The 24,914-nt window shown below is 44.1% G+C and overlaps 1 protein-coding gene across 5 annotated transcripts in view; it reads left to right on the forward strand.

Annotated features, from left to right (window-relative positions):
• The window catches only part of MLXIP (MLX interacting protein), a 59,156-nt gene that overhangs the window by 23,148 nt on the left and 11,094 nt on the right, over positions 1–24,914 (forward strand). For 3 of the 5 annotated variants that reach the window (XM_086761712.1, XM_086761717.1, XM_086761714.1), the window contains exons 2-13: positions 3,454–3,560; positions 3,923–4,008; positions 5,303–5,392; positions 5,673–5,714; positions 14,003–14,174; positions 15,062–15,151; positions 15,833–15,924; positions 16,076–16,889; positions 20,273–20,394; positions 21,120–21,306; positions 22,122–22,237; positions 24,072–24,170. In XM_086761712.1, coding sequence (XP_086617838.1) covers positions 3,454–3,560; positions 3,923–4,008; positions 5,303–5,392; positions 5,673–5,714; positions 14,003–14,174; positions 15,062–15,151; positions 15,833–15,924; positions 16,076–16,889; positions 20,273–20,394; positions 21,120–21,306; positions 22,122–22,237; positions 24,072–24,170 — 2,017 coding nt within the window. Of the gene's footprint in view, positions 1–2,992; positions 3,303–3,453; positions 3,561–3,922; positions 4,009–5,302; positions 5,393–5,672; positions 5,715–14,002; positions 14,175–15,061; positions 15,152–15,832; positions 15,925–16,075; positions 16,890–20,272; positions 20,395–21,119; positions 21,307–22,121; positions 22,238–24,071; positions 24,171–24,914 lie in introns of those variants that run through there. The other 2 variants (XM_086761716.1, XM_086761715.1) reach the window with 2 other exon arrangements.

Raw genomic sequence — 24,914 nt, forward strand, 5'->3', positions numbered from 1 at the left:
AAACAAGGGGGTCCAGTCTGAGTCCCACGACTCAGTGGAAGGGTCTTTCTGGACTCTTCTTATCTCCTCTTTGAAACGAGCACTCCTGCAGAGCTGTGGCAGCCATTGTAGAGAGTTGTAGAGGACCATGTGTGCACTGATTTTTTTTATGCTCACAGGTACAGTGTGACCATCTAGCTTGTCAGCACGTTGCTCTGCATTCCTGGTAGGAGTCGGTGTGGTCTTAGGAGACAGGGACCAGCAGGAGCAGCAGCCAGTGGATCTCTCCATTTGTTTTTTTTGTTGTTATTTTGCTACTTTAAAATCTGATGCTGGGTTTCGGTTAGGCAGCTGCTCTCAGTCACAGTGTTGTTCAAAATAATTGACTTTCCATTGACTTTGGAGTTTGGAATAGTGTCTAAATATTGTTGTCAGCTTCATGCTGATTCCTCTCCACTGAGGCTAAAGGCGTTTCACTTACGACCTCAAGCTGGACTTGTGCTTTGCTCCCGTGGGAACTAAAAATAATAATTATTTTAAGAATAGGTTCTTAATCACTTCCTTCTTTTGATGCACTACTTTTGTTTAGCGTTTTGTAAGAATGTAACAGCAAATATTTTAAACTATTTGTGTTTTAATTCCAGTTTTAATTGACTCTTTGAAGATGCAAGGAGTGTACAAGGATTAATTACAATTCCTTTTAGTTTTGGGTTTGTTTGTTTTTGTGGGTTTTTTTTGGTTTTTTTTTTTTTTGTAGAAAACCATTTGTTCTTGTTATTCTGAGTGGAGATTATTAGAGTTTTGTTGCTTTGGCAAGCTGTCCAGTCACAGAGAGCTATGAAGAGATGAAAATTAAGTCGACAGATTTCATAGTCGAAGGCATGTGGGCATTTTGTCAGTTGGCGGTGTATCAGCATGTTGATCTCCTGTCTCCGAACTGTTAATGTGCATATGAGAAACAGAGAAAGATGAGTTTTAATGCGAGTTTAGAAGGAACAATAAGACAAGTTATGCAATGATTTTGAGGCGGAGCTGGCTGTGCAGTGGACACTGAAGGTGATGAGATAGTTTGCAGAGATGGGGAAAATATTGAACAGATGGAGATGCACCGTCTGCCCTGACCCGCAGCAGCTGGATAACAGTGAGATGAAATACTTAATTTGGAGATCTTTCAATAAACTGAAAGAGTCTTGAAACTTAGTGGGGTTTTGGGAGATGTATTTCAAAGAGTGGCATATGGGTATACTAGTGCAAAAAAAAAAAAAAATTCCAGAAGAGCTTTCCTAGACTGCAGTGTGCATATAAACTGTGGTTGTAGAGTGTCTTGGAGCCCAGGTGCAGAGAATAACACACGTACATTAATAATTGTTTTTCCTATTCCTTGCTAATAGTTTACGTGGTTTACTATTACTTCCAGTCAGTGAAGTTGCTTGCTCCAGCAAGTCTGCTTGCCTTGGAGGGAGCCAGCGTTCCATCTTGTGTACCAAATATTGTTTGTACTTTATTTCTTCTCAAGTAGCGGAGTCCCAGAGGTGCAGCAGAGCCTTAGAGGAAGGTCTAGAGGGCTCAGCATCCAGCATGCACCATGGAGGGGCAGCTGGGCACGGGCTGGTGAACACAGCACTCACGGGCTTGTCACTTGTCTCCCTTGGCACAGCTCCCTTGCGGCTGCAAATTGTCCTCTCAGTGCAGTTGATATCTGGTCTCTACAGCCACTTCCCTGTACATACAAAAATGTAACAGTTTATTTTTAAAGAGGAGGAGGAGAAAAAAAAAAAGTCTTTTTACTGTCCAGCAACAGCTCACCTGATGGTGATTTAACCTATTGCTACAACTGGCAGTATACGTTAGTAGTAAAACTGAAAGAGCAGAGCTGGCTTTTTCTTTACCTGTCACTTGGCTGAGGTCTGGCATTTGCTTATCTGTTGCGGTTGTGGGAATACCTGAGTGGTATACCAAGGGAGAAAAGTAATGACGAGCCAAATACTTGAAGAAAGTGGTAGTTTACTATTGGCAGCTCTGGCATTCTGTCTTCTCTTGTGTAGGCTGTGAGGACCTTTTACTGGTGTGTAGTATTAAAAGTTTTATTACAAGTTTTCTTTAAAAAGAGTTCCTATCAGGAGGTTTCCTAGACCAAGTAGGAAACTGGGAATCAGCAGTTGTCAAGCTTCAGGCCTGCCTCTGCATGGCCTTGGGCAGGCCGAGGGAAGGGCCTGGCTTGCTATGTGTGACAGGAGATGTATAGTGTTCTAGCACAGGCTGTTCTAGGACATCTTTCTAGGATCACTGCAATTTGTGGTAGAAGTCACCTCTGGATGACCAGGTGCTTGATGATCTTTTCTGAGAGGGCAAAGTGTTTGGAGGTGACATGGCTCCTGTCGCTTGAGTGCATGCTCTTCACCACAGAAGACCTCTGTGGTGAATGCTCGGAATGTTTCAGGATGAACCTGTTGCATTTGCACGTGTCGTGGTATTGATTGCGGTATTGATTGCGGTTTGTATTGCTGCTCCGCTTTCATTGTCGCGAGGATGCACAGACAGCATAAGGAGATGTAAACTGGAAAGGTGCATGGCTGAAACTACAAAAAATGAGAGGGAGAATGTGGCGTAGGCACAACACCTATTGCTTTGATTTGTGGCTTGAAATTTACTACATTAGGAATATTTTCTACTCCCTCTGCTCTGTCGGTAGGATGGATTAATGATTCATAAAGGTGTGTGTTAAGGGCTGGGTAGGTTCTGTTTATACAGTTTAGTGGAGTCTCTGCTGCTTCTTCCTTTTTCCTGCTGTCTGGGTCCCATCTCCCAAGGCTGTTCATTTGTAAGGAGTGTCTCTTACAGCCTTCCCGTTCCTTGGAGAAAAGTTAGTATTTCGAGTCTGTTGGTGATCCTGTGTGCCCAGCTGTATTTACCAGCATTGTGGAATTGGTGGGTGATGTATTTTTTTGATGCAGAACTGGCATTTTGTTCTTCCTTTCCAGTGTTATCAGCCTGGAAAATCCAGTGGAACTGTAGAAATGCACTTGTCTTGACTTCATCCAGCTCCTCAACAAAATCCAAGCCAAAACTATATGTGGCCAAACACACAGAAACGTCTAGGCCAGGTTTTGGGCTTAATTTTGAGCAATCTTGTTCTCAGTTGATAGAAGCTCATAGGCTGGCATTTGAGAATGTGGGATACTGGCAAGGAGAAAAGTGTAGGTGAAATGAGTTTCAGACCTGCTGAAGGTACTTGTGAGACCAGCTGTGACAGTGCTTAGCAGGCAGATGAAAACATGGAGGAGACTTGAAAAGTGGACTCGTCTCTGGCATCTGGGTCAGCTGTGCGTATGGCAAAAGTTGTCACTGGCCAAGTGTGGCTTGTTGTACTTTTTTGTGTTGACAGTTTGGCAGTTTGAGGGGGATGCTTTGTCTTGAAAAGAGTGGGAAGAGAGAAACTGAAATCAGAATGATTTGTTTTCTGTTTTGTTTCAGTGGAAAGCTGGTTTCACCAAAATGGAAAAATTTTAAAGGCTTGAAACTTCAGTGGAGAGATAAAATCCGTCTTAATAACGCCATCTGGAGGGCATGGTACATGCAGTGTAAGTATCACTCGGTCCTGTCGCTTGCTATCAAATATTTTCTGAGACACATATGTAGGAAACAAGAGAATTGAAGTTATTGTCTAATGAAAAGCTCAAAATCTTCTGAGGCCCAGATGTCTCGGAGGCCGTCATGGCAGTACTGTTGGATCAGTGCTTTCGTAGAGATGTCCATGCAGAGGCTGTACTGAGCTGTCTAAGCGCAGCGTGAGGTCTCCCCATTTCCTGTTGGTTATCTGGAAGGAACCTCGGCTATTTCTATTTAATTATTTATTTATTTCCCCACATCTTGCCACTGAAGTGAGAGAGCTCTCTGCAGAGCCTGCACATGCCGAGCACTCACATTTTCATTCTTGTTTCAGACCTGGAGAAGCGCAAGAACCCAGTCTGCCACTTCGTGACTCCCCTGGACGGCTCCGTTGATGTAGATGAGCATCGTCGGCCAGAGGTATGTAAATCTGAGGAACAGACTAATGAGCTCTAGAGTTTATAACAAGATTTTCTTGTCTACTAGATATGAGAGCAAAATAGCAATTGTTTGCTTTGATGTCTTTCTTTAGAAGGAACCATTAATATAAAGCAGGTGTGCTGTGGAACCCATTTTTGTAAGTTTATCATATTGAGATGATCAAGATGCAACCAGAAGGACATTTATTGTCTATGTAACATGACTATGTTCTAGCTTAGTGAAACATAAGTCCTAGAAATGCAATCTGAATAGTTAAAGATTTTGACAGCCACTGCTCTCTTCTGGCTGGAGATTGCTGAAGTCAGTGGGAAACCAGTGGTGACTGTTTCCAGGATTGAATTGAAGTGACCCTGTGAGAGTTTTATGTGTCTTTACTTCATTGATGAGGTGTGATTTCTAGATAACAAGCAATTTCTTTTTTTCTCTGTCAGTGTAACTTCACAAAAAGAGCTAATATGAGTTTGCATACTTTCATTTTTGTGCTCTTGTAAACAAAAATGAAAACTAATGCCTACACTCTGGCTCCTTGCAGAGAACCAGTGAGGCAAGATGTGGCATACTCTATACTGCGTAACTCTAGAATAATTTGTAACTCAGAGGAGTACCAGATGAGTTTGTGAAACTGTCTCGGGTTTTTGAAAGAACAGTGTTGATGTTTGTGTTGAAAGATGACCCTCGAACACAAGAAAGTTGTGTTAAGGCTCCTATTAGTCTGCTGTCCCCAGCTTATACACTGCTATCTGTGATACGTTGAAGACCCACATTGTTCTGATCCTTTGGTTGCTTGTAGTCTGTGGCCTGCAAGGTCATGCTTCTCCCTGCGCTGGACGTCAAATTTCTATTGCTTTGTGTCATTCTTAACAGCTTTTGTGTACGTGTGCGCATGGTCCTGTAACCTTGTGAAATTCTCTTTGCCTGTTTTCTGCAGAACAGGGCATTGTGCTTTATACATTATATTTTAGTAAATTCATTTCAAAGGGGTTTTTTTGCTGTTTCTTAATTCTTGGTTGTGGTTGAGCTGATGTGGGAGATGCTGACAGTGCAGTCAGACACAATCTCTTGTTTGTTTTTTTGTGGGGAAAAGTGAAGTTAGTACTGTTAGATTTGCTCTTCAGTGCTGAACTCTGGGACAGTTTGGGCTGCTGACACATTCGAACAGAATTACCATGCTTTCTTTTGCACTTTTTATGCCTGAATATTTACTTGGAAACTTATTGAACATTCAGACATGACGTGATTCTGTGTAATTCGTGGTATGTGTTTGTGTTCTCAGGCCATTGCAACAGAAGGGAAATACTGGAAACGAAGAATTGAAATAGTCATCAGGGAATACCACAAGTGGAGAACATACTTCAAGAAAAGGGTCTGTTGGTTTACGCAGTGAAAGTAGCTTACTTGAACCTGATCAGTATGTTGTTGCTTTTTGAGTTTTGATGTCACTTTTGCTGGCATGCAAGAATACTTAAAGCAGATTATAAGCTAGTACAGGCATACTCATCTGATTAGTCCCACTTAACTAAAAATTATTGTACAGACACTAATTGTGCATGATTGGGTCTTAAAAGTTTTGCAAAATTAGGTCTTCTGCTGGCATATACAGGACCTATTCTGACTTTAACATCTGTTTTGTTCTTCTTTTGCAGTTACAGAAACATAAAGATGAAGATCTTTCAAGTTTGGTCAGGGTAGGTAGTACTGCTGATAAGTGGCAGCGTTTGTGCTTGTAGAAGCCACAATAAGTAACAAAGGTGTAATGTGCAGTAGCTTGCGTTGATTAAAATCTAAATACAAGCATCTTGCTTAAGCCTGAATGAAGTTTAGACACCTTAATGTTTCTGTGGCTTAGAGAGCAATGTAAGATTTGTAGCTTAAATTGAATGTAAGGTGCTGTGACAGAAGAAATGAGAATCAGTATTGGGTGCCCAGAAAGATCAATCTCTTTGAGGGCTGGCACATTATTTCTTCTTACTACTAAGTTGTAACTGGCACTACGGCCTTGCTTGTGTAACTGGATCTGTGAAAATGTGTGTGTGGTGGTTTAGCCCGGATCACCACACAGTTTCTTATTCACCCTCCCCTACCTAGTGGGACAGGGGAGAGAAATTGGGAAGAAAGGAAAACTCGTGGGTTGAGATAAAAACAGTTTACTGAAAATACTAAAAACTACAAAGCTAACAGGATATAAGGATATTAATATCTACAAAATATACAAAATGAACAATGTACAATTTCTCACCACCCGATGTCCGAATGACCGACGCAGCCCGTCCTGAGCAGCGATCACAGGAACAACACCGAGCAGCAAGCAAGGGGGAGAGCAAGCTAGCAAGGCAGAGGGAACGATGCCAGCAAGCAAGAGAGTAGAAAAGGATGCCAAGGGTGCCCAAACGGATACCCGACAAGGAAAGGAATAACTGAAAATGATGCCCCCTCCCATGGGCAACCCCCACTTATATACTGAGCATGACGTTTATGGCATGGAATACTCTCTTTGGCCAGTTTGGATCAATTATTCTGTCTGTCTTTTGCCCAGCTTCCCGCATCTGCACGTTAACGAGACTTGGAAAGCCAGACAGTGTCCTTGGTCTCATTCACAACAACTCGTATCATCAGAATGTTTTTATCAACATTCTTCACACACAAAATCCAAAACACACCAGCTACTGAGAAGAAAATTAACTCCATCCCTGCTGAAACCAGGACAGTATCCACCCCTTATTCCATACCATTTACGTCATGCTTATAGATATACACACAGATATCACTATCTCAATCTATGAGCTATCCCTCCAAAGTCTGTTGAGTTAATTTAGTCCATGACTTTGGGCCCCATCTGTGATAGCAGTCTCTCAGGGCAGGAGAGATGGTATGTAGTGTGAAGTTGTTACATACTGCATCTGGAACTCGTAGCTGATACCTCTGGCGCGGCTGGTGTATCACGTCCATGGTCTGCAAGTTGAAGATGTTGATCTCGAGGAAGTTGTTGGTCACCAGTTCTGACTCCATCACTGCTGCACATCGCTCGGTTTCATCGAAGCTTGTTCTTCACTGTTGAGTGTGATTCTTGCTTCACTACCTCTGATAGAACATAAAAGAACTACAGACATGATTATATACAGTTCAAATTATTGGCTGTTTTCACCTAGAATCAAATCTCCTTGAGGTACACATCGGACTTCCCCATCCTCCCGCATCACCCACCAAGTACATCCAGGTCCTTGAGCGAAAGCAATCCCACGAATGGGTTTGCCTTTGCCCAGAGGAGGAATAACCCAGACTGTTTTCCCCAACATATTCCTTACATGCACCACAGGAACTTTATCACCATCTACAGTATGTAAAAGTTCAGATTGGGCAGGGCCAGCTCGATTGATGGATCCCCGAGTGTTGACTAACCAAGTGGCTTTTGCTAAATGTTTGTCCCAGTTTTTGAAGCTTCCACCACCCATTGCTTTCAGTGTAGTTTTCAGCAGTCCATTGTACCGTTCAATCTTTCCAGAGGCTGGTGCGTGATAGGGGATGTGATATACCCACTCAATGCCATGCTCTTTGGCCCAGGTATCTATGAGGTTGTTTCGGAAATGAGTCCCATTGTCTGACTCTATTCTGTCTGGAGTGCCATGTCGCCAGAGAACTTGCTTCTCAAGGCCCAAGATGGTGTTTCGGGCGGTGGCATGGGGTACAGAATATGTCTCTAGCCACCCAGTGGTTGCTTCTACCATTGTAAGCACATAGCGCTTGCCTTGGCGAGTTTGTGGGAGTGTGATGTAATCAATCTGCCAGGCCTCTCCATATTTGTATTTCAGCCATCGTCCTCCATACCAAAGAGGCTTTAGCCGCTTGGCTTGCTTAATTGCAGCGCATGTCTCACAGTCGTGGATAACCTGTGCAATAGTGTCCATGGTTAAATCCACCCCTCGATCACGAGCCCATTTGTATGTTGCGTCTCTTCCTTGATGGCCTGAGGTGTCATGGGCCCACCGAGCTAAAAATAGTTCACCTCTGTGTTGCCAGTCTAAGTCCACTTGGGAAACTTTAATCTTAGCAGCCTGATCCACTTGCTGGTTGTTTTGATGTTCTTCAGTGGCTCGACTCTTGGGTATGTGAGCATCTACGTGACGTACTTTTACAACAAGCTTCTCTAACCGGGCAGCAATATCTTGCCACAGTGCGGCAGCCCAGATGGGTTTGCCTCTGCGCTGCCAGTTGCTCTGTTTCCATTGCTTTAACCACCCCCACAGGGCATTTGCCACCATCCATGAGTCAGTGTAGAGATAGAGCTTTGGCCATTTTTCCCGTTCAGCAATGTCTAAAGCCAGCTGGATGGCTTTCACCTCTGCAAACTGACTTGATTCACCTTGGCCTTCAGTGGCTTCTGCCACTCGTCGTGTAGGACTCCACACAGCAGCTTTCCACTTTCGATGTTTTCCTACAATACGACAGGATCCATCAGTGAACAAAGCATATCGCCTCTCATTTTCTGGGAGGTTGTTGTATGGTGGGGCTTCTTCAGCACGTGTCACCTCTTCCTCTGGCGGCATTCCAAAATCTTTGCCTTCTGGCCAATCTGTGATTACTTCTAAGATTCCTGGGCGATTGGGGTTTCCTATTCGGGCTCGCTGTGTGATCAGTGCGACCCATTTACTCCACGTGGCATCAGTTGCATGATGTGTAGAGGGGACCTTCCCTTTGAACATCCAGCCCAGCACTGGCAATCGGGGTGCCAGGAGGAGCTGTGCTTCAGTACCAATCACTTCTGAAGCAGCTTGAACTCCTTCGTATGCTGCCAGTATCTCTTTTTCAGTTGGAGTGTAGTGGGCCTCAGATCCTCTATATCCCCGGCTCCAAAAGCCTAGGGGTCGACCTCAAGTCTCTCCTGATGTTCTCTGCCAAAGACTCCAGGTAGGGCCATTCTCCCCGGCTGCGGTGTAGAGGATGTTTTTCACATCTTGTCCTGTCCGGACTGGCCCAAGGGCTACTGCATGAACAATCTCCTGTTTAATTTGTTCAAAGGCTTGTCGTTGTTCAGGGCCCCATTTAAAATCATTCTTCTTTCGAGTCACTTCATAGAGAGGGCTTACAATCATACTGTAATTTGGAATATGCATTCTCCAGAAACCCACAACACCTAAAAAGGCTTGTGTTTCCTTTTTGTTAGCTGGTGGAGCCATAGCTGTTATTTTGTTGACCACATCCATTGGAATGTGACGACGTCCATCTTGCCATTTTACTCCTAAAAACTGGATCTCTTGTGCAGGCCCCTTGACTTTGCTTTGTTTTATTGCAAAACCGGCTTTCAGAAGGATTTGGATTATTTTCTCCCCTTTCTCAAAAACTTCTTCTGCTGTGTTGCCCCATACGATGATGTCATCAATGTATTGCAGGTGCTCTGGAGCTCCACCCTTTTCTAATACAGTCTGGATCAGTCCATGGCAAATGGTGGGGCTGTGTTTCCACCCCTGGGGCAGTCGATTCCAGGTGTACTGGACACCCCTCCAAGTGAAAGCAAACTGTGGCCTGCATTCTGGTGCCAGAGGAATGGAGAAGAACGCATTGGCAATATCGATGGTGGCATACCACTTGGCTGCTTTTGACTCCAGTTCATACTGAAGTTCTAGCATGTCTGGCACGGCAGCACTCATTGGTGGTGTAACCTCATTTAGGCCACGATAGTCCATTGTTAGTCTCCATTCTCCATTAGATTTTCGCACTGGCCATATGGGACTGTTAAAGGGTGAGCGGGACTTGCTGATCACTCCCTGGCTCTCCAGTCGACGAATCAGCTTGAGGATGGGGATTATGGAGTCTCGGTTGGTGCGATATTGCCGCCGGTGCACCGTGGTAGTAGCAATTGGTACCTTTTGTTCTTCAACCTTCAGCTTTCCCACAACGGAAGGGTCCTTTGAAAGTCTGGGCAAGATGGACAGCTGTTTATTTGTCTCCACGGTGGCTATACCAAAAGCCCACCGGTGCCCTTTTGGGTCTTTGAAATACCCACTCCTGAGGTAATCTATGCCAAGAATGCATGGAGCATCTGGGCCAGTCACTATGGGGTGCTTTTGCCACTCATTCCCAGTCAAACTTACTTCAGCCTCCAATACAGTCAGCTCTTGGGATCCTCCTGTCACTCCAGAAATACAAATGGGTTGTGCCCCTTTATAGCTTGATGGCATTAGGGTACACTGTGCACCAGTGTCTACTAGAGCTTTATACCTTTGTGGGTCTGATGTGCCAGGCCATTTAATCCATACAGTCCAATAAACTCTGTTGTCCCTCTCCTCCGCCTGGCTGGAGGCAGGGCCCCTCTAGTCCTGTTTGTAATATTTTCTGTTCACTTTCTGTGAATATGAATCAGAAGTTCCTTCCGTAGGATCAGAGGTGAGATCAGCCCTTCTACGCTGTCTGGGGAACTGCCCACTGGAGACTGGAGCAGCAAATTGCCTGGAAGAACCTCCCTTTGTGATTGTTTTACCTCGCAACTCACGTACACGTGCCTCTAGGGCCGAGGTAGGCTTTCCATCCCACTTCCTCATATCCTCTCCTTGGTCACGCAAGGTAAACCATAGGTCATCTCGTCGGGTGTACCGTCTCCCTTGAGCAGGAGGAGGATGAGGTCTTCTTCTAATAGCTGAGATATTAGTCCGTGCAGGTGGGGAGCAAGAATCTTCAAGTTTCTCACACACCTCAGATAGTTTTTCGAACAGTTTTTCAAACTGGCTTTCAGATTTCTCAGTCAGTCTTTCTATAGCTGAGACACAGGCCCGCATCGGGGAAGAGAGATTGTCTTCATATTGTCGGAGCTGGTTAGCCACTGCACGTACTGGTGGCATCTCATCATCTTTCCAACTCATTGCTGCCAATGAGTTGGCATACGATGATGGTGCACTCTGTACAAATTTCCGCCACATGGGTCGGGTACATTCAATTTCATCTGGATCTACAGATGTCCGTGGGTCATCCAGGTTATGATAAATCAGCTCCCGAACAGCTAATTCTCTCAGAAACTGGATACCTCTCTCCATGGTGGTCCACTTGCTTGGGTGGCATACAATATCTTCCTTAAAGAAATACCTGTCCCTCACACCTGACAGGAGTCGCCTCCAGAGGCTGCAGGCTGCTGACTCTCTTCCAATTGCCCTGTCAATGGCTGCTTCCCTAGACAGAGATCCCAGCTGCCTGGCTTCCCTGCCTTCTAATTCCAGGCTACTGGCCCCTCTGTCCCAGCATCGGAGCAACCAGGTGACAAGTTGCTCACCTTGATTACGGCTGAAATCTTTTCGCATATCTCGCAGCTCACTCAGGGATAGGGATCGGGTGACTACCTCCCCTTCTGTGTCTCCCTGATCATGTGATGGGCCTGGTTCATCATCATCTTTCACTATGCGAACTGATTTTTTGGTGTATTTCTTATGTACAGGGGCAACTGATACTGGTGTAGATGATTGGTTTTTCGGTTTCTCTTTGGTACTGCTTGCTGAGGTTTGAGTAGCCACAGTGTCTGGCGTGGGGGCTGAAGCAATCGCAGTGCCTGTAGCAGGGGCTGGGGTAGCTGCAGCACCTGCCGTAGCGGCTGAAGTAGCTGCAGTATTTGTAGCAGCAGTTTGAGTAGCCACAGTGTCTGTTGCAGGGATTGGAGGAGCCATAATACTTTTAAAGAACTGTTTAAACTTCATCAATATCAAGATCTGAGATAGCTGCAAGAGACTTGTCACCATGAACATGGTGGTAGGGGTATAAAAAGGGTATTCAAAATTCTCAAAAGCTGTTGAAATTAGCTTGGTGAGGTGGGGAAAGCTGTAAACAGATGTTCCCCCCGCGGCCTGGCTTCCCGGAACAAAACAACAGGTATAGTTCCAAACAACACCCACAAGATGGCTCCCGAAATACCCGGGTGGAGCTGCCTCTGCCTCCTCGCTCTGCACACTGCCCACCGCCATTGAGTACAGATATGAAAATGGTCCCGTTACCAGCAATCTCACTAAACAAATCAGTGCCGCATAGCACAGCAGAACGATACCTTTGATCCAACACACATCATTGATAAAGCGTGCACAAACACCGACAAACAGAAAATACGGCAAGTAGGGTGCTATCCAGTACAGCTCTAAAAACAACTGCGAGAACAAATAAAACAACATTGTGCCCAGCGATGACCAAACCGACTTAATGAACACTTGTAACAAATCTGTTTTCAACACACTGTGTTCAAACCTGTCCTTATCTCAACCCTTCGGGACTGACCAGGGCTTGAACCTTGGATCCTCCGACTACGGTCCGATGATCTCACGACTGATCTAGTGAGGCCCCTTCGAGCCCCACGTTGGGCGCCAAAAAGACTGTGGTGGTTTAGCCCGGATCACCACACAGTTTCTTATTCACCCTCCCCTACCTAGTGGGACAGGGGAGAGAAATTGGGAAGAAAGGAAAACTCGTGGGTTGAGATAAAAACAGTTTACTGAAAATACTAAAAACTACAAAGCTAACAGGATATAAGGATATTAATATCTACAAAATATACAAAATGAACAATGTACAATTTCTCACCACCCGATGTCCGAATGACCGACGCAGCCCGTCCTGAGCAGCGATCACAGGAACAACACCGAGCAGCAAGCAAGGGGGAGAGCAAGCTAGCAAGGTAGAGGGAACGATGCCAGCAAGCAAGAGAGTAGAAAAGGATGCCAAGGGTGCCCAAACGGATACCCGACAAGGAAAGGAATAACTGAAAATGATGCCCCCTCCCATGGGCAACCCCCACTTATATACTGAGCATGACGTTTATGGCATGGAATACTCTCTTTGGCCAGTTTGGATCAATTATTCTGTCTGTCTTTTGCCCAGCTTCCCGCATCTGCACGTTAACGAGACTTGGAAAGCCAGACAGTGTCCTTGGTCTCATTCACAACAACTCGTATCATCAGAATGTTTTTATCAACATTCTTCACACACAAAATCCAAAACACACCAGCTACTGAGAAGAAAATTAACTCCATCCCTGCTGAAACCAGGACAGTGTGTGCCACATGTTGCAGATCTTCCTGCTGCCCACAGCAAGGGCAAATAATGTGCTAGGGTCCTAAAAAAAGGCAAAATGTTTAAAGGAACAATGGTATCACTGTTTAGTATGCTCCCTAAAGCCATCGAATCTACTTTGGGCATATAAACTTACAATCAGAAGCACTGTTCTGGTTTTTTGGTTTGGTTTTTTTTTTTTTTTCCTCTTTTTGGAGCTAAGCATAAGTCTGGATCTGTTCCAGTTTCACAAAACTCTCTGCTCTTTTGGCCGCAAACTCCAGTGCACCATCATTTTGGTGTAGTTACGGCTGCGTGTTGACTCAGCCACAAGAACCAGACTAGGTGTGCTTTTGGTCTGCGGCAAATGCAAGGCAGTGCAATTTAGCTTAGCCTGTGGTGCAGGACAGGTAAACCAAGTCTCGCATTATGTTGTATTTTTCGTGGGCTAAAAGTGCCCACAAGAATATCAGCATACCTCCTGCAAAGTCAGATTACAGTTATACTTAAGTACATATCAGAGATTCAGATACACCTCAAGACAGGAGTTGTTTGCTTTGCGTTTTTGCTGTGCATGTTATTTTTAAATCTTTATTCAAACCAAGGGATCGTTAAACTGTAGGTGCAAAAATATATGTATAATCAATGAAACTAGAAAGTGTTGATGAAGTTTTTTTTTTTTTTAATGTCCTTCTAGTCAGCATCTGTATTTTGGGCAAAAATCTTTCCCAGACTGTTGTGGTATTCTACTGAAGTTTTTTTCTGTTGTTGCTCAAATCAGTGATCTGAAGTTGTTGGTGTATTAGAATTGCCACTGATCTGTTCCAGTCCATTTGCATGGCTCCTAAAGGAGAGTTTCTTTCTCTAAAAATGTGAAAAATGAAGACTGTTTTTATGTATCTGCACCAGACTGCTTTAGCGTTGTCTAGGCAGCCTGACTTTTCTTCCTTTCCTTTGGCAGGATGATGATATGGTTCTCTGGCAAAAAAGAAGGTATGGCAGAGAAACCCCTGTCCCTATGGAGGAAGGCAGCCTCTTGGATGCAGATATGCTTATGTCCGAGTTCACCGACACGCTGTTCTCCACGCTGTCTTCACATCAGCCGGTTTCCTGGCCAAATTCCAGGGACATAGGTATTTATTGGCATGTTAGCTATGTTGCAGTGGGAGCCTCTAGAAGTTTGGTTTGTTGCTTTGCTGCTCTTCTAATCTTACCTAAGAGATTTAACTTACTTTGCTGATACAGATAAAAATAGATCAGAGAATGTAGCTGTCGTGTTTTTTTAAGTTCTAGAATCCCAGTTATTCACCCAAATTTGATTTTTGTCTTAGCTTCTTATGTGCTGCTGTCCTCTAACGCTGCTCTGAATAAATCTGTAATGAGCAGTATTTACCTTTATCAGTGATGAAGGTGGTGGTGTCTGTCTCAAAGCATATATGTATGTGTGTGTTTTTAAGGGAGTGCCTATGTATTTTTCTTTGGATATGTCCCTTAGAACAAGTGCAAGTCACATCTGTGAAAGCAATCCCAAGAGCTGTACAGTTCTGTTGAATGCCCTCTGACTGTCTGACCGGACAGCGGATGTCCACAGTGCATGGTCCTTGCTGCATTGATGGCTGAGCTGTTTGAAATGAAATAGATGATGGTTTATTTTAAAACACTGTGCTACAAGCTGTGGTGGTTCAGGTTGTGTTTCCCAGCAAGTTTATGTATTGCGCAGCAGGGGCAGGACAGGGGCTTTGGGAGCAGGAGGGATCCAAGCTTGGCAATCCCCAGCTTTCAGGTTTCACCTCTTCCATTTTACTAGTTGAAAGTTTAATTCCCCAATGATTTTGATTTCAGAACTGTGCTCTAGTTCTGAAGAAAAGCAGATACTCTGTTCATTTCAGCAGCAGTTTTTCTGTAAGCATCCTGGCCAAGCCTGGCTGTGGAGTGTGTGTTGGTGTTCTAGCCAAGTGCAATATTCCTGCTGCTGTTATTGTGATGTGGACTAATCTAATCTGTCTCCTGAATTTTGCAGCACACTTAGGAAATGCTGACATGATTCAACCAGGGCTTATTCCTCTCCAGCCAAATTTTGATTTTATGGATACTTTTGAGCCTTTTCAGGGTAAGAATCATACATATCTAGTCAATTAATTTATTTAACATTGTAGTGATTTATGAATGAATTTTTAACAGAAGATTAAACGTTGCAGATATCTGCTCTCTTTAGAAGGCAGGAGGCTTGAGTGAAAGGTGGAGAACGCTTCATATATGTTTTAGTTGTTGATTATTTCAAGCAGATGCATATGTGGGTAGACTCCCTTGTTACTGTGACCCCAGTACTTTACTTACCTTGAGAGTCCCGTTAGGATTGTTTATTCCAAGGTTTGAACCTGGTTGTTAATTTGCATTTCAGAAGAATAGCATTTAGACCTTAAGTCATTGAGTGATTAAAGACAGAACATCAGATGTGGACAGGAGAACTCACAGAATCACTAAGGTTTTCCCGTTTAACCCTTCTTAGTGATGAAGTGATGTAACACTTTGCTTGCCTTGGGACATTCTCTGGTACACTCAAGAATTACACATGACATTAAACTACTAGGTTGGAGAAGTCTTGCCTGAAGAGATCAGTTCCTCTGGAAGACAATTTGTTGCTCAGTCAGCAGCAGTTTTATGAAGCAAAAATCTCATTATTTCATTATTTGCTAAATAATATTGATATTCCTCTGAATTTTAGTATCTAGCAATGCTGTGCCTTGAGGATGAAAAGTAGAAAATAAATACGTGACTTTTCATATTTCAGATTTATTCATGCCCAGTCGTTCCAGTAGTTTTTTCCCTTCTGTGTCTGCTGTCAGCTCAGCTACAACAGACAGCAGCAGCCATTCTTCCCAGGTAAGAGAGGTTCTCAGTGTTTAAAGCAGCCTCATCTCAGACACATATGTGCTCCGAAAGCTCTGATGCGAGCCATGTCCTTCTCAGAAGGAGTTCAGACAAGAGTTTCAGGGGTCATGTCTGAATCTGTAATATTTTTCTTTTCTATCAGTCTCCTGTCCTGCCGTCGGGTCCGTTACCCAACACGCTTCCGGCAGAGAACATCAGTGACGAACTGATTACTTCCTCAGTACCTGCTCCTGTCATTTCTGATGTTGGCCCTGAGCAGTGTTCCAGCATTAGAAGCGAGGGATCTTTCATCCAGCCACCAGACTTCACTCCTGACTCATCTCTCAGCGGGCCACAAACTTTTATGCCGGTGTTTCAGACACCCTTGCCACTGCTTCAGCCTGCCACACAACAGCGGCAATCCCCGTTGCCGGCAGTGCCTCTGAATTCTAGCTTAAGCTCTCCACCAGCTGCGTTCGCTGCACCAGAAACCCAGAAGTTTGGCCTCTCTGAATCTACAGTTATCACCCATACAGCTTCTGCAACGTTGACCCACAACGCCCCTGCCACCACCTTCAGTCAGAGCCAGAACCTCATCCTGGCGACGCAGCAGCCAGGTGCAGGAGTGCCTTGTAACCTGGCTTTCCAGACTACTGTCGTGCAGGGGCAGCCCCGGCCGCAGCTGCAGTCCCAGCTGACGTTTGCACTCCCCAAAGCTGTTCCTCTGGCCAGTGCTGGGACAAGGCCCAAACAGTCACAAAAAATAGTGCCTGCTCCAAAGCTGGAAACAGCTGTTCCTCTGGCCAGTGCTGGGACGAGGCCCAAACAGTCACAAAAAATAGTGCCTGCTCCAAAGCTGGAAACAGCTGTTCCTCTGGCCAGTGCTGGGACGAGGCCCAAACAGTCACAAAAAATAGTGCCTGCTCCAAAGCCGGAAACAGTGTCCTTATTGTTAAAGAATGCCTTCATCACCCCAGGTGAGAAGCACTGGTAGGGTGATGTTTTTCTTTTCTGAGTGGGACTAGAAGGAGGGAGAGACCACCTTGCTTTTCTTGGTTTACATAATACATAAAAACATAGCTTCCTGAGGGTGTCCAAGGAACCCGTGAATCCACTGGTGTGTGGCTACACTGTGCGATGGGATGCTCTGGACTGCTGCGAGGATTGGAAGCAGTTTGGTTGTGAGTGTGAAAAGCCGACCTGCGAAAGGGGATATCTCCTTGTAAAATTTGTGCTGGACTGTATAGATGCACCAGCACATGAGATGACTAGAGCTCTGTGCTCCTGCCTCGTAGACACCTTGGTTTTGATGTTCAGTGCTGTTCTGATTAACCGCCTCTCGGAGCATTCAACCATGGTAGAGTAGGAGATGGCAGGGAGGTAGTGTGGGATGGAGAATGGGAGATCTGTCCCAGTCATTGACTCATCTGCTTGCCCTGGACAAGTCCCTCTGCCTGCCTGTGCATCATCACACTCTCCAATACCAAGGTACTGGTGTCCATCCTTGGGTAATACTTTGGATGTGTTCTGACATTCATGTTAGATGTGCCTGAAACTCTTTGAGGCCGAGTACAGTGTTGACTAGGGAGCAGCTGTTGAAGTGGACCACAGCGTTGGTCCAGATGGAAGCATGGTATTGTGCCTCTCGTCCACCATCGGTGCTCCCTAGCAGGACCAGGGTGTTTAGAATCAGTCCTTCCAGTGAGGAAGGACTAAGAACAGGGAAAGGGAGCTGGAGATCTTTGTCTCCAGCAATCTACAGACTCTTGAGATGGAGCATGCAGTTTTCAGTTCAGAATATGAGCACCTAACTGATCTGCTGGGACCTCCACATCGGGTGTGATCTGGAGCCATTGGCGCTGTACAGTTCTAAGAATAGCAAGCGTGAGCAGAGAGAGTTTTGTTTGTGGTGGTTCTTGTGGGAAAGCTTAAGGGTAGAGCAGGACAGGCAGTACACTTTTTCTTGGAATTATTGCATGCTGTTTTTAGGCTTTTGCTGGCTGGGGGCCAGGTGACTTCAGCCACCTGAAATGTGCAACAATAATCCAAGAAAAACCCTGCCTGGAGGAGTATTGTTAAACAGGCTTTACTAAGGAGTAGGTGTGTCTGCCAGGGCATTGTGGTTACCCACCAAAAAAAAAAAAAAAAAAAAAAAATCACTGTTCAGGACTAAGATCTAATTCTAGCATGTCACTGGGAACAGGTTGGTCCGTGATTAACAGCACTAGGGTGTTAATGGCCATGTTTTGGTCTACAGTACGTTATAAAGCAAGAGTCCATGTACCTTCAGTCAAGACATGAATTTCACACCTAGTAAAGCACTGTAGGCAACTCTTGTTGTCAGAAAGCCTTTGCTCCTAGCTTTCTTAGTGTTTCAGGGGTTGTTCCTCACCCCATATATCACTTTCCCAGTGCTTCATCAGTCACTTCTAGACTGTCACAACAAATGGTTTTATTTCTCATCTAGATTTAAAGATGTTGCTGTTTTTCATTCCTGGTAGTGGAGTGTGTTCAAGGATCACAATTCTCCAAAACTGCTGGGACGCCAAGCTCAGAGGTCAAATCCAGGATTTTGCGTAAAGGCTGGAGCTTTATTTTTGGCAATAGAATAAACATCAGTATTTGTAACTGAGGCATTTATGCCTGTCTTTTGTGTTCAGGACAAACAAACAATGACTCTAAAGCAAATTGCATTATAACCTGTGTTAGAAAGGGATGTGTGACATTACTGCCCTGTGATATAAGGACTCTCAAATCTGCGCAGATTGTCTCATCAGGTGCAAGACTTCACATGGGAAAGAACTCTGCTATCACCACTTCAGGATAAATGTTCTGATTTTGAGAAGAAAGTCTGCAAAAGATGCCTGTGTAGGATAGAAACATGAAAAATGTAAAGGGGGCTTGTAAATATGCACTGGTTGTTACGGTCACCCAAATGCCGAAGTCAGAAATGCCAAGGTTGTGCAGCAGCATTAATGCACTGGTAAGAGCAGGCTCTTTAGCTCGATAGAGATGTCGTAAGTCCGGCTGAACGTTAGTGAACAGTGGAAGGGTTGTGATTCCAGCTTTATATGTGGGAATGCTCAGACAAAGAATGAACTCCCTGTGTCGGAGTGACAGTGCTCTGTGCCCACGCCAGGGCTGGCACAAGGTTTGTGTACTCCACAGGCCTTTCTGATACAGGCTATCCAGAAACTTCAGTTGACTGAAAACACAGTTGTTAGTCACAAAAGACACTGTAGAGGAGAGGACATTAGATATCCTGCGCTGTCTCCCTCTTCGGCTATGCGTGTCCTTCAGTATCCTGATGCTAAATTGCAGAGGGGTAGGTTGGCAGTAACTGAGCTACTGTGACACTTTTTGTACATCGTGACTTTATCAGTACAAAGGAGAGCTGAAGCCAAGACAGGCTGGAATGAAACTGAGTAAGTTTGGTTTCGTTTTCTCAGAAAGCATACAGAAGCTGTGTCTTTGCACAGTTCTTCCCTTAATAACAACATAGGACCGTTAGTCATGTTCTCTGTAAAGTCTGGGCAAGACCAATGTCAGCACTAATTCCATGTTAGTAACTGTACAGCTGCGCTGGTTAAATTGAGATCTTAACAGATTTTTGTTGGACTTGAATACTATAGTGGTGAAAAAAGCTTTAGACCAAGAATGGGTTCCTGTCATGGGGACAAGCCTCCTCTACAGACTTTTTTTGAGAATTTTTTGTAACTTTGTGGTGACAATTGCTACTAATCACAATTATCTCAAGCTGTCTAACATTGGGAGCTCCTGGTTCTTTAGCCTATTTCCTGGAATTTTGTTGCTGATTCCAACCACATTTGCTTGTCTTGTGCTTGTGTGTCATGTAAAACAGCTGTAAAGCCAGATAATGAAAGAAGCTAGTAGAGTGAAGTGGTGAGGAAGGGTATTTAATATATATGTATATACAAGGAAGCATGAGGTATTCTGTATGCATCCTTCCATTCTGGGTCAGCAAAGCAAGCCTGAGATCCAAGAAGTATGCATGTGAGAGGAGAGGTGAAGATGATCCTCCTTCTGTCAGACTCAGCTCTGATAGAATGAAGACACTTTGCACCTCCCTGATTTACTAGGTACCTCTGTAAATTCACCTTAAAACCATGGCAGTGATGCTAGAAGCCTCAGAAATAGCTGGTGCATTAGAGTCCTTTGTACAGGGTTAATGGGATTGAGATTATCAGAAAACTGGTGGCACTTTGTATTGCAATGAAATAGTAGCAAGTAGATGCCGATTAATTTGTTCCCCTGTTCAATGACAAGTTATTTCATCCAGAATAATCTCCAGCTTTTATTTTTGTCTCATTAACTATTCTAACGTAATTGTGTTCTTCAGCTGCCTTTCAGGTACAGTCCAGAGCTGTGATTGTAACTCCAACACCTTTAAAAAGAGAGGGGATTTTGACACCAGCCACGTCTCAGTCTAATGTTGCAATTGCACCAGCTGGAATTGTCAGAGTAAGGAGAAGAAAAAAAAATAAATTGTTTTTTAGGCCTGTTACTTGCAAGTAGTTAGAGCCGCAGTGTGCTCAGGAGGGTAACTAGTCCACTAGATCTCACCTGTTACCCAGCATATGCATTTGTGCATTTAGCATTGTATTCGCTTATTTTTAATTCAGCTACTTTATGGGCCTGGAAGCACTATCTAGTTTTCATAGACTCTGTTGCACGCAACAGTAAGATTATAAAGAGGCACGTATACACAGTACGATGAGCGGGGATGGTTTGTGCTTTTTATTAATCATGCCGAAGCTAGAAGGAGCCCAGGATGCTCACCTTTCCGTTTACGTCTTGGGAAAGCATGCCTTGAGTATCTGTGTGGGTTTCCCAATATGTTGTATGCAGGAAGATGGAAATAGATTTTAGTATATTATGCTGTTGATGTGTTGTAATACTGCTTTAAGTTACGAAAGGATACTGGTCTCCTGCCAGAAGTCTGACTTCAGTGCCTGCCAATTCCTTATATATTAGGCCTTGTTTCATATCATCAGATTGTTAATCGTGTATTAATTTGCTACTTTTAGTGAAAGGCAAGGTAACAAATATCTCTCTCTCTCTTTCTTTGTCTCTCCCTCCCTTTCTCCTTTCTCTCATCCTGTCTCTCCCTCTGCCCCCATCCCCCCTTTCCTGCTCTCTTTTCTTCCTCTCTGTTTTTCTCTGTGCTATTTCTATGCTGTTCCCAGGCTCCCGGGGTGACGGAGTTCCGTAGTAACATTCTGGTTGGTCCAGCACAGCGAGCGCCAAGTAGTCAACAAACTCAGTCCACAGTCTCACATCTCTTCTCTCCTAGCGTAGTCCAGGATGTGTTGGTGAAAAGAGAGCAAATCCCTTCCCACTGTAGCTGTTCACAAGTTCCCTCACCTACACCTAGTAAGTTAGAAAGCTGTAAGCATTCTCTCTCCCCTACACATGTAAGCGTGTTTCTGTTGGTTAGGCAGAGCGTAAATGGGCCCTGAAGAATCCCTGGATAATTTTTTAAGGAAAAGATCTTTAGGGCCTTCCACCCTGCAGCTTTGTTTGCATCCAGTTGTTTGTGATTTTTGTCTTAAACTACTGTGCAGTGTTCCCACAAACTGTGATTTTGTCCTTCCTGTAAGTGGCTCCTTTCTAAAATGATGTACTGTCATAGTCATCAAGAAATTAAACCCATTTAAAAGGCATCTACATAGAGAGTGCTGAGCAGGTTTGTTGTTCAGTATCATAACGATAATTTTGGTTGGAGGATCTCAGACACAATCCTTGTTAACAGTAGGTAAGTACAAAGACTCCTTTTGCATGCATGTTGATAGAGCGGTATCTGGGCTGGTTTTAGAGACATGCTGGTTTTGCTGGTAAATATCTTGTAATTGTTACCATCATATCCCAGGCCAGTAGAGCCTCAAATGGGGGATTTCGCAGGATGATGGAATTGCAGCCTTATGTGTTCAACATGCCTTTGCTGAAATGTTTGTGTGTGTGTGAAAGGAGTATTACTTATCACTATTTGGGATGTATTAGCTTTGTGCCGTGAAATACTAAGCTTTCTCAGCAGTCTTGACATTTTCTGGCATGTGGTTGCTGCATCAATGAGTGTAATTTGGTTGCTGACTGCGTTTCAGTTCAATTCTGAATAGAAACTTCTCAGCAGTTACATTTGCTACAGAAAGTTGTTTGTTAATGTGACTTGTCTTTCTTCCTTTATGAAGGCCGAGACACTCAGAATTCAGGCCAAGCTTCCCCCTGCGCCTCTGAGCAGAGCCCCAGTCCACAGTCTCCCCAGAACAGTGGCTCAGGAAAACCTGCCACTGACCCTAATATTAAGGTGTGTGTCCTTTCCTTTGAGGTGCTTTTCTTCTTTGCTTTTTTCTTTTTTTTTCTTTTTTTCTTTTTTTTTTTTTTTTTCTTTTCTGCCCTGATGTCTGAGCGTGCTCTAGAGAGTAAGCTGTGGTTCGGGAATGGTGGAGTATTTGTGCCTTAGGCTTAGCTTGCACTGCATCTGTGCTGCTCTGTTGAATTTAAAATGTCAGACTTCAATAATCTGCTCTGCTTCTCAGAGTTGTGTCACCAGAGGGTCAGGCTTAGCCGTACCTCTGCAGGTCCTTATGGTCATGACAGCAGTTCCTACTGTGGCTCACAGGGGTGTTATGACAGGTCTCAGTTTACTTGGTCAAAGGTTTCAGGCTTAGTTTTCTAAACCATGGCTTTTTGCCACTGTTCTGTTGGGGATCTTCAGGTCTGCAGGGCTCTGGGCATCACCGGAGGGGGAGTTCTTGACCTGCTGAGTTACTTACGTGTCTCCAGTAATGCTATGCTGCTCCACAGAGAAGCAGCTCCACATACTCTACAAGTTACAGCTGAAAAACACTTCAAGAATTATTGGGGTAAGAACTCGGCTGTCTAGAGATAGCATCTGAGAGCTGTGTGTACCTCATACACAAGCTGACCTTGTCAGAACTCTTTCTGTGGTGGTATGAGAAGCTTCTCCACAAAAACCAACCGATGCAGGAAAATCAACTCTAACCCTCTCGTTCATTCTGTTGTGAAAGGGAGTGTTACTTGGCCATTTTGCAAGTGCCAGCCTGGCTCTGCTTCTCTATCTCTGTATACTCTATGAGTTTATGTTGGCTTGATTACTCCCAGGGCAGAAAGGTAAGTTTAAGCACCTGCAGCTGGAAGAGAGCAAGTTAACGAAGGAACAAATTATTAGGACTGGTGGATGGTGGGCAAGTGGCCACTAGATGGAGGAGTGTTCTTAAAAGTAAGGGCACTGCAACGAGATGGGCTTTCCTAGCCATTTAAACTCACCTGCTTTGCCAAGGATTGCTTTGTGTGTGTCCTGTCAGCAGCTGTTTTGTAAGACAAGAGAGAAATAGTGATGTTTGCCAGTCTCCAGACGTATGTTCTTTTGCTCCTCTACGTTGTTTGTTAGACCGAACAGTTCTGTATTGCTAGGTAACATTGTGTTTTCAGTTTGGCAAAGGATAGAGGGTGCTGGAAATCTTTGGTCTGCTCTTGAACCTGCATTTTCTGTGGTTTTGGGCAGCCACTTCACCGCTTTATTACATCGTTTTCCTCCATTATAAAATGGGGTGATGGCGAGCTACTGCTGGAAATCCGAGCTGTGCCAAGAATGTATTCTCAAAGTGCAAACTCCTTATTTTCTTCCAAGGATTTTGGTGGAAACAACTTCTAAGCTTTTAATGTTACAAATGAAAATGTCAATTCCTGATCAAGTCTTTATCCTCGGGATAGGCCAGAGTTGTGGATTCTTTTAATCAGAATGCCTGTTTACATCAGTAGACAATATATATATATTATGAATAAATGATACAGACTGTTTGAAACCTGAAGGCTTTGACAGGCTCCTAATGAGTTACATGCATCAAAAATGGGAATTTTACTTGAAAAAAGCAAATTGTTTAACAGTCTTAAACAGGAATTTTTACCTTAGGAAGAAAACCTTACAAGGTTTGGAATTGAATTTAATATACTGAATGCTTGTTTTTAATAATGTAAATCATTGCTTGCAAATTTATAGTTGCGTGGCTTTGATTGGGAAGGCCGTGATAGCCACGATTCAGCAAAAATGACACTGAATTAGAATAGCTGAAATAGTCATAGCAGGAGAACAGACTGAGCTAATTTTGTTTATGCAGAATCGAAGAATGAAGCATATTTCAGAACAAAAACGAAGGTTTAATATCAAGAATGGTTTCAATTCTCTGAAGAACTTAGTTCCGGCCAATTCCAAATCGGTAAGTAACTTAGCAGCGCTAACAGTTTAATATGGATTATAAGAAAGAGCCAATCTAAAAAGACTTGTTAATAAATTTAATCTCTTCACTGTTGACTGAGAAGGCCAGTCACTCTGTGAAGATACTTAAACTGAGAGACTTGGAAAGGGAAGGGTGATAAATCCATGGCTTATCATCAAAAGAATGTGTGAAAGTGCTTAATCTTTTAGATTATGTTCCTCTGCAGCTCCAAACGTTGAACAAGTCTTGGTCTTGTCTGGTGGGGTGCTGCAGCTTTAAAGCCAACAGGGGAAGAAGAAAAACTGGTCTTTGCAATCCTTGCTCTTGAGACCCCAGTAATTAAGATTTTTGTCGTATTTGCAGCATAAGATGACTTTGCATTAACTGTCGTGTCACCTTTCTTCTGACATAGTGGCTTTTTATACCCATTCTGGATGGGTTCTGGTCCCCATAGCTGGACTTTAAAAAGCTATGGTCCAGCCGGTATTGGAAGTTTATTCTGCCTGAACATGAGCCAGGCAGAAGGCAGGTAGATGCTGTTGGTACGATGCTGGGCCTGGCTTAATATACCTTGACATTTGGCCTGAGCTGATATATCCACCTATGAGCACAGCTTGTTAGCTTAGGCTTCATGCCGTGCTAACCGCAGCGGTGCTGCGTTTGGTCAGCTGAGAGCACGGCAGAGCAACCTTGTGGACCTGCAAATACTGTTGAAACATGTCAGTGAGCCAAAGGAAGAACAAA

Source organism: Chlamydotis macqueenii, chromosome 17 (assembly GCF_036417535.1).
Source record: "Chlamydotis macqueenii isolate bChlMac1 chromosome 17, bChlMac1.mat, whole genome shotgun sequence".
Lineage (NCBI taxonomy): Eukaryota > Metazoa > Chordata > Aves > Otidiformes > Otididae > Chlamydotis > Chlamydotis macqueenii.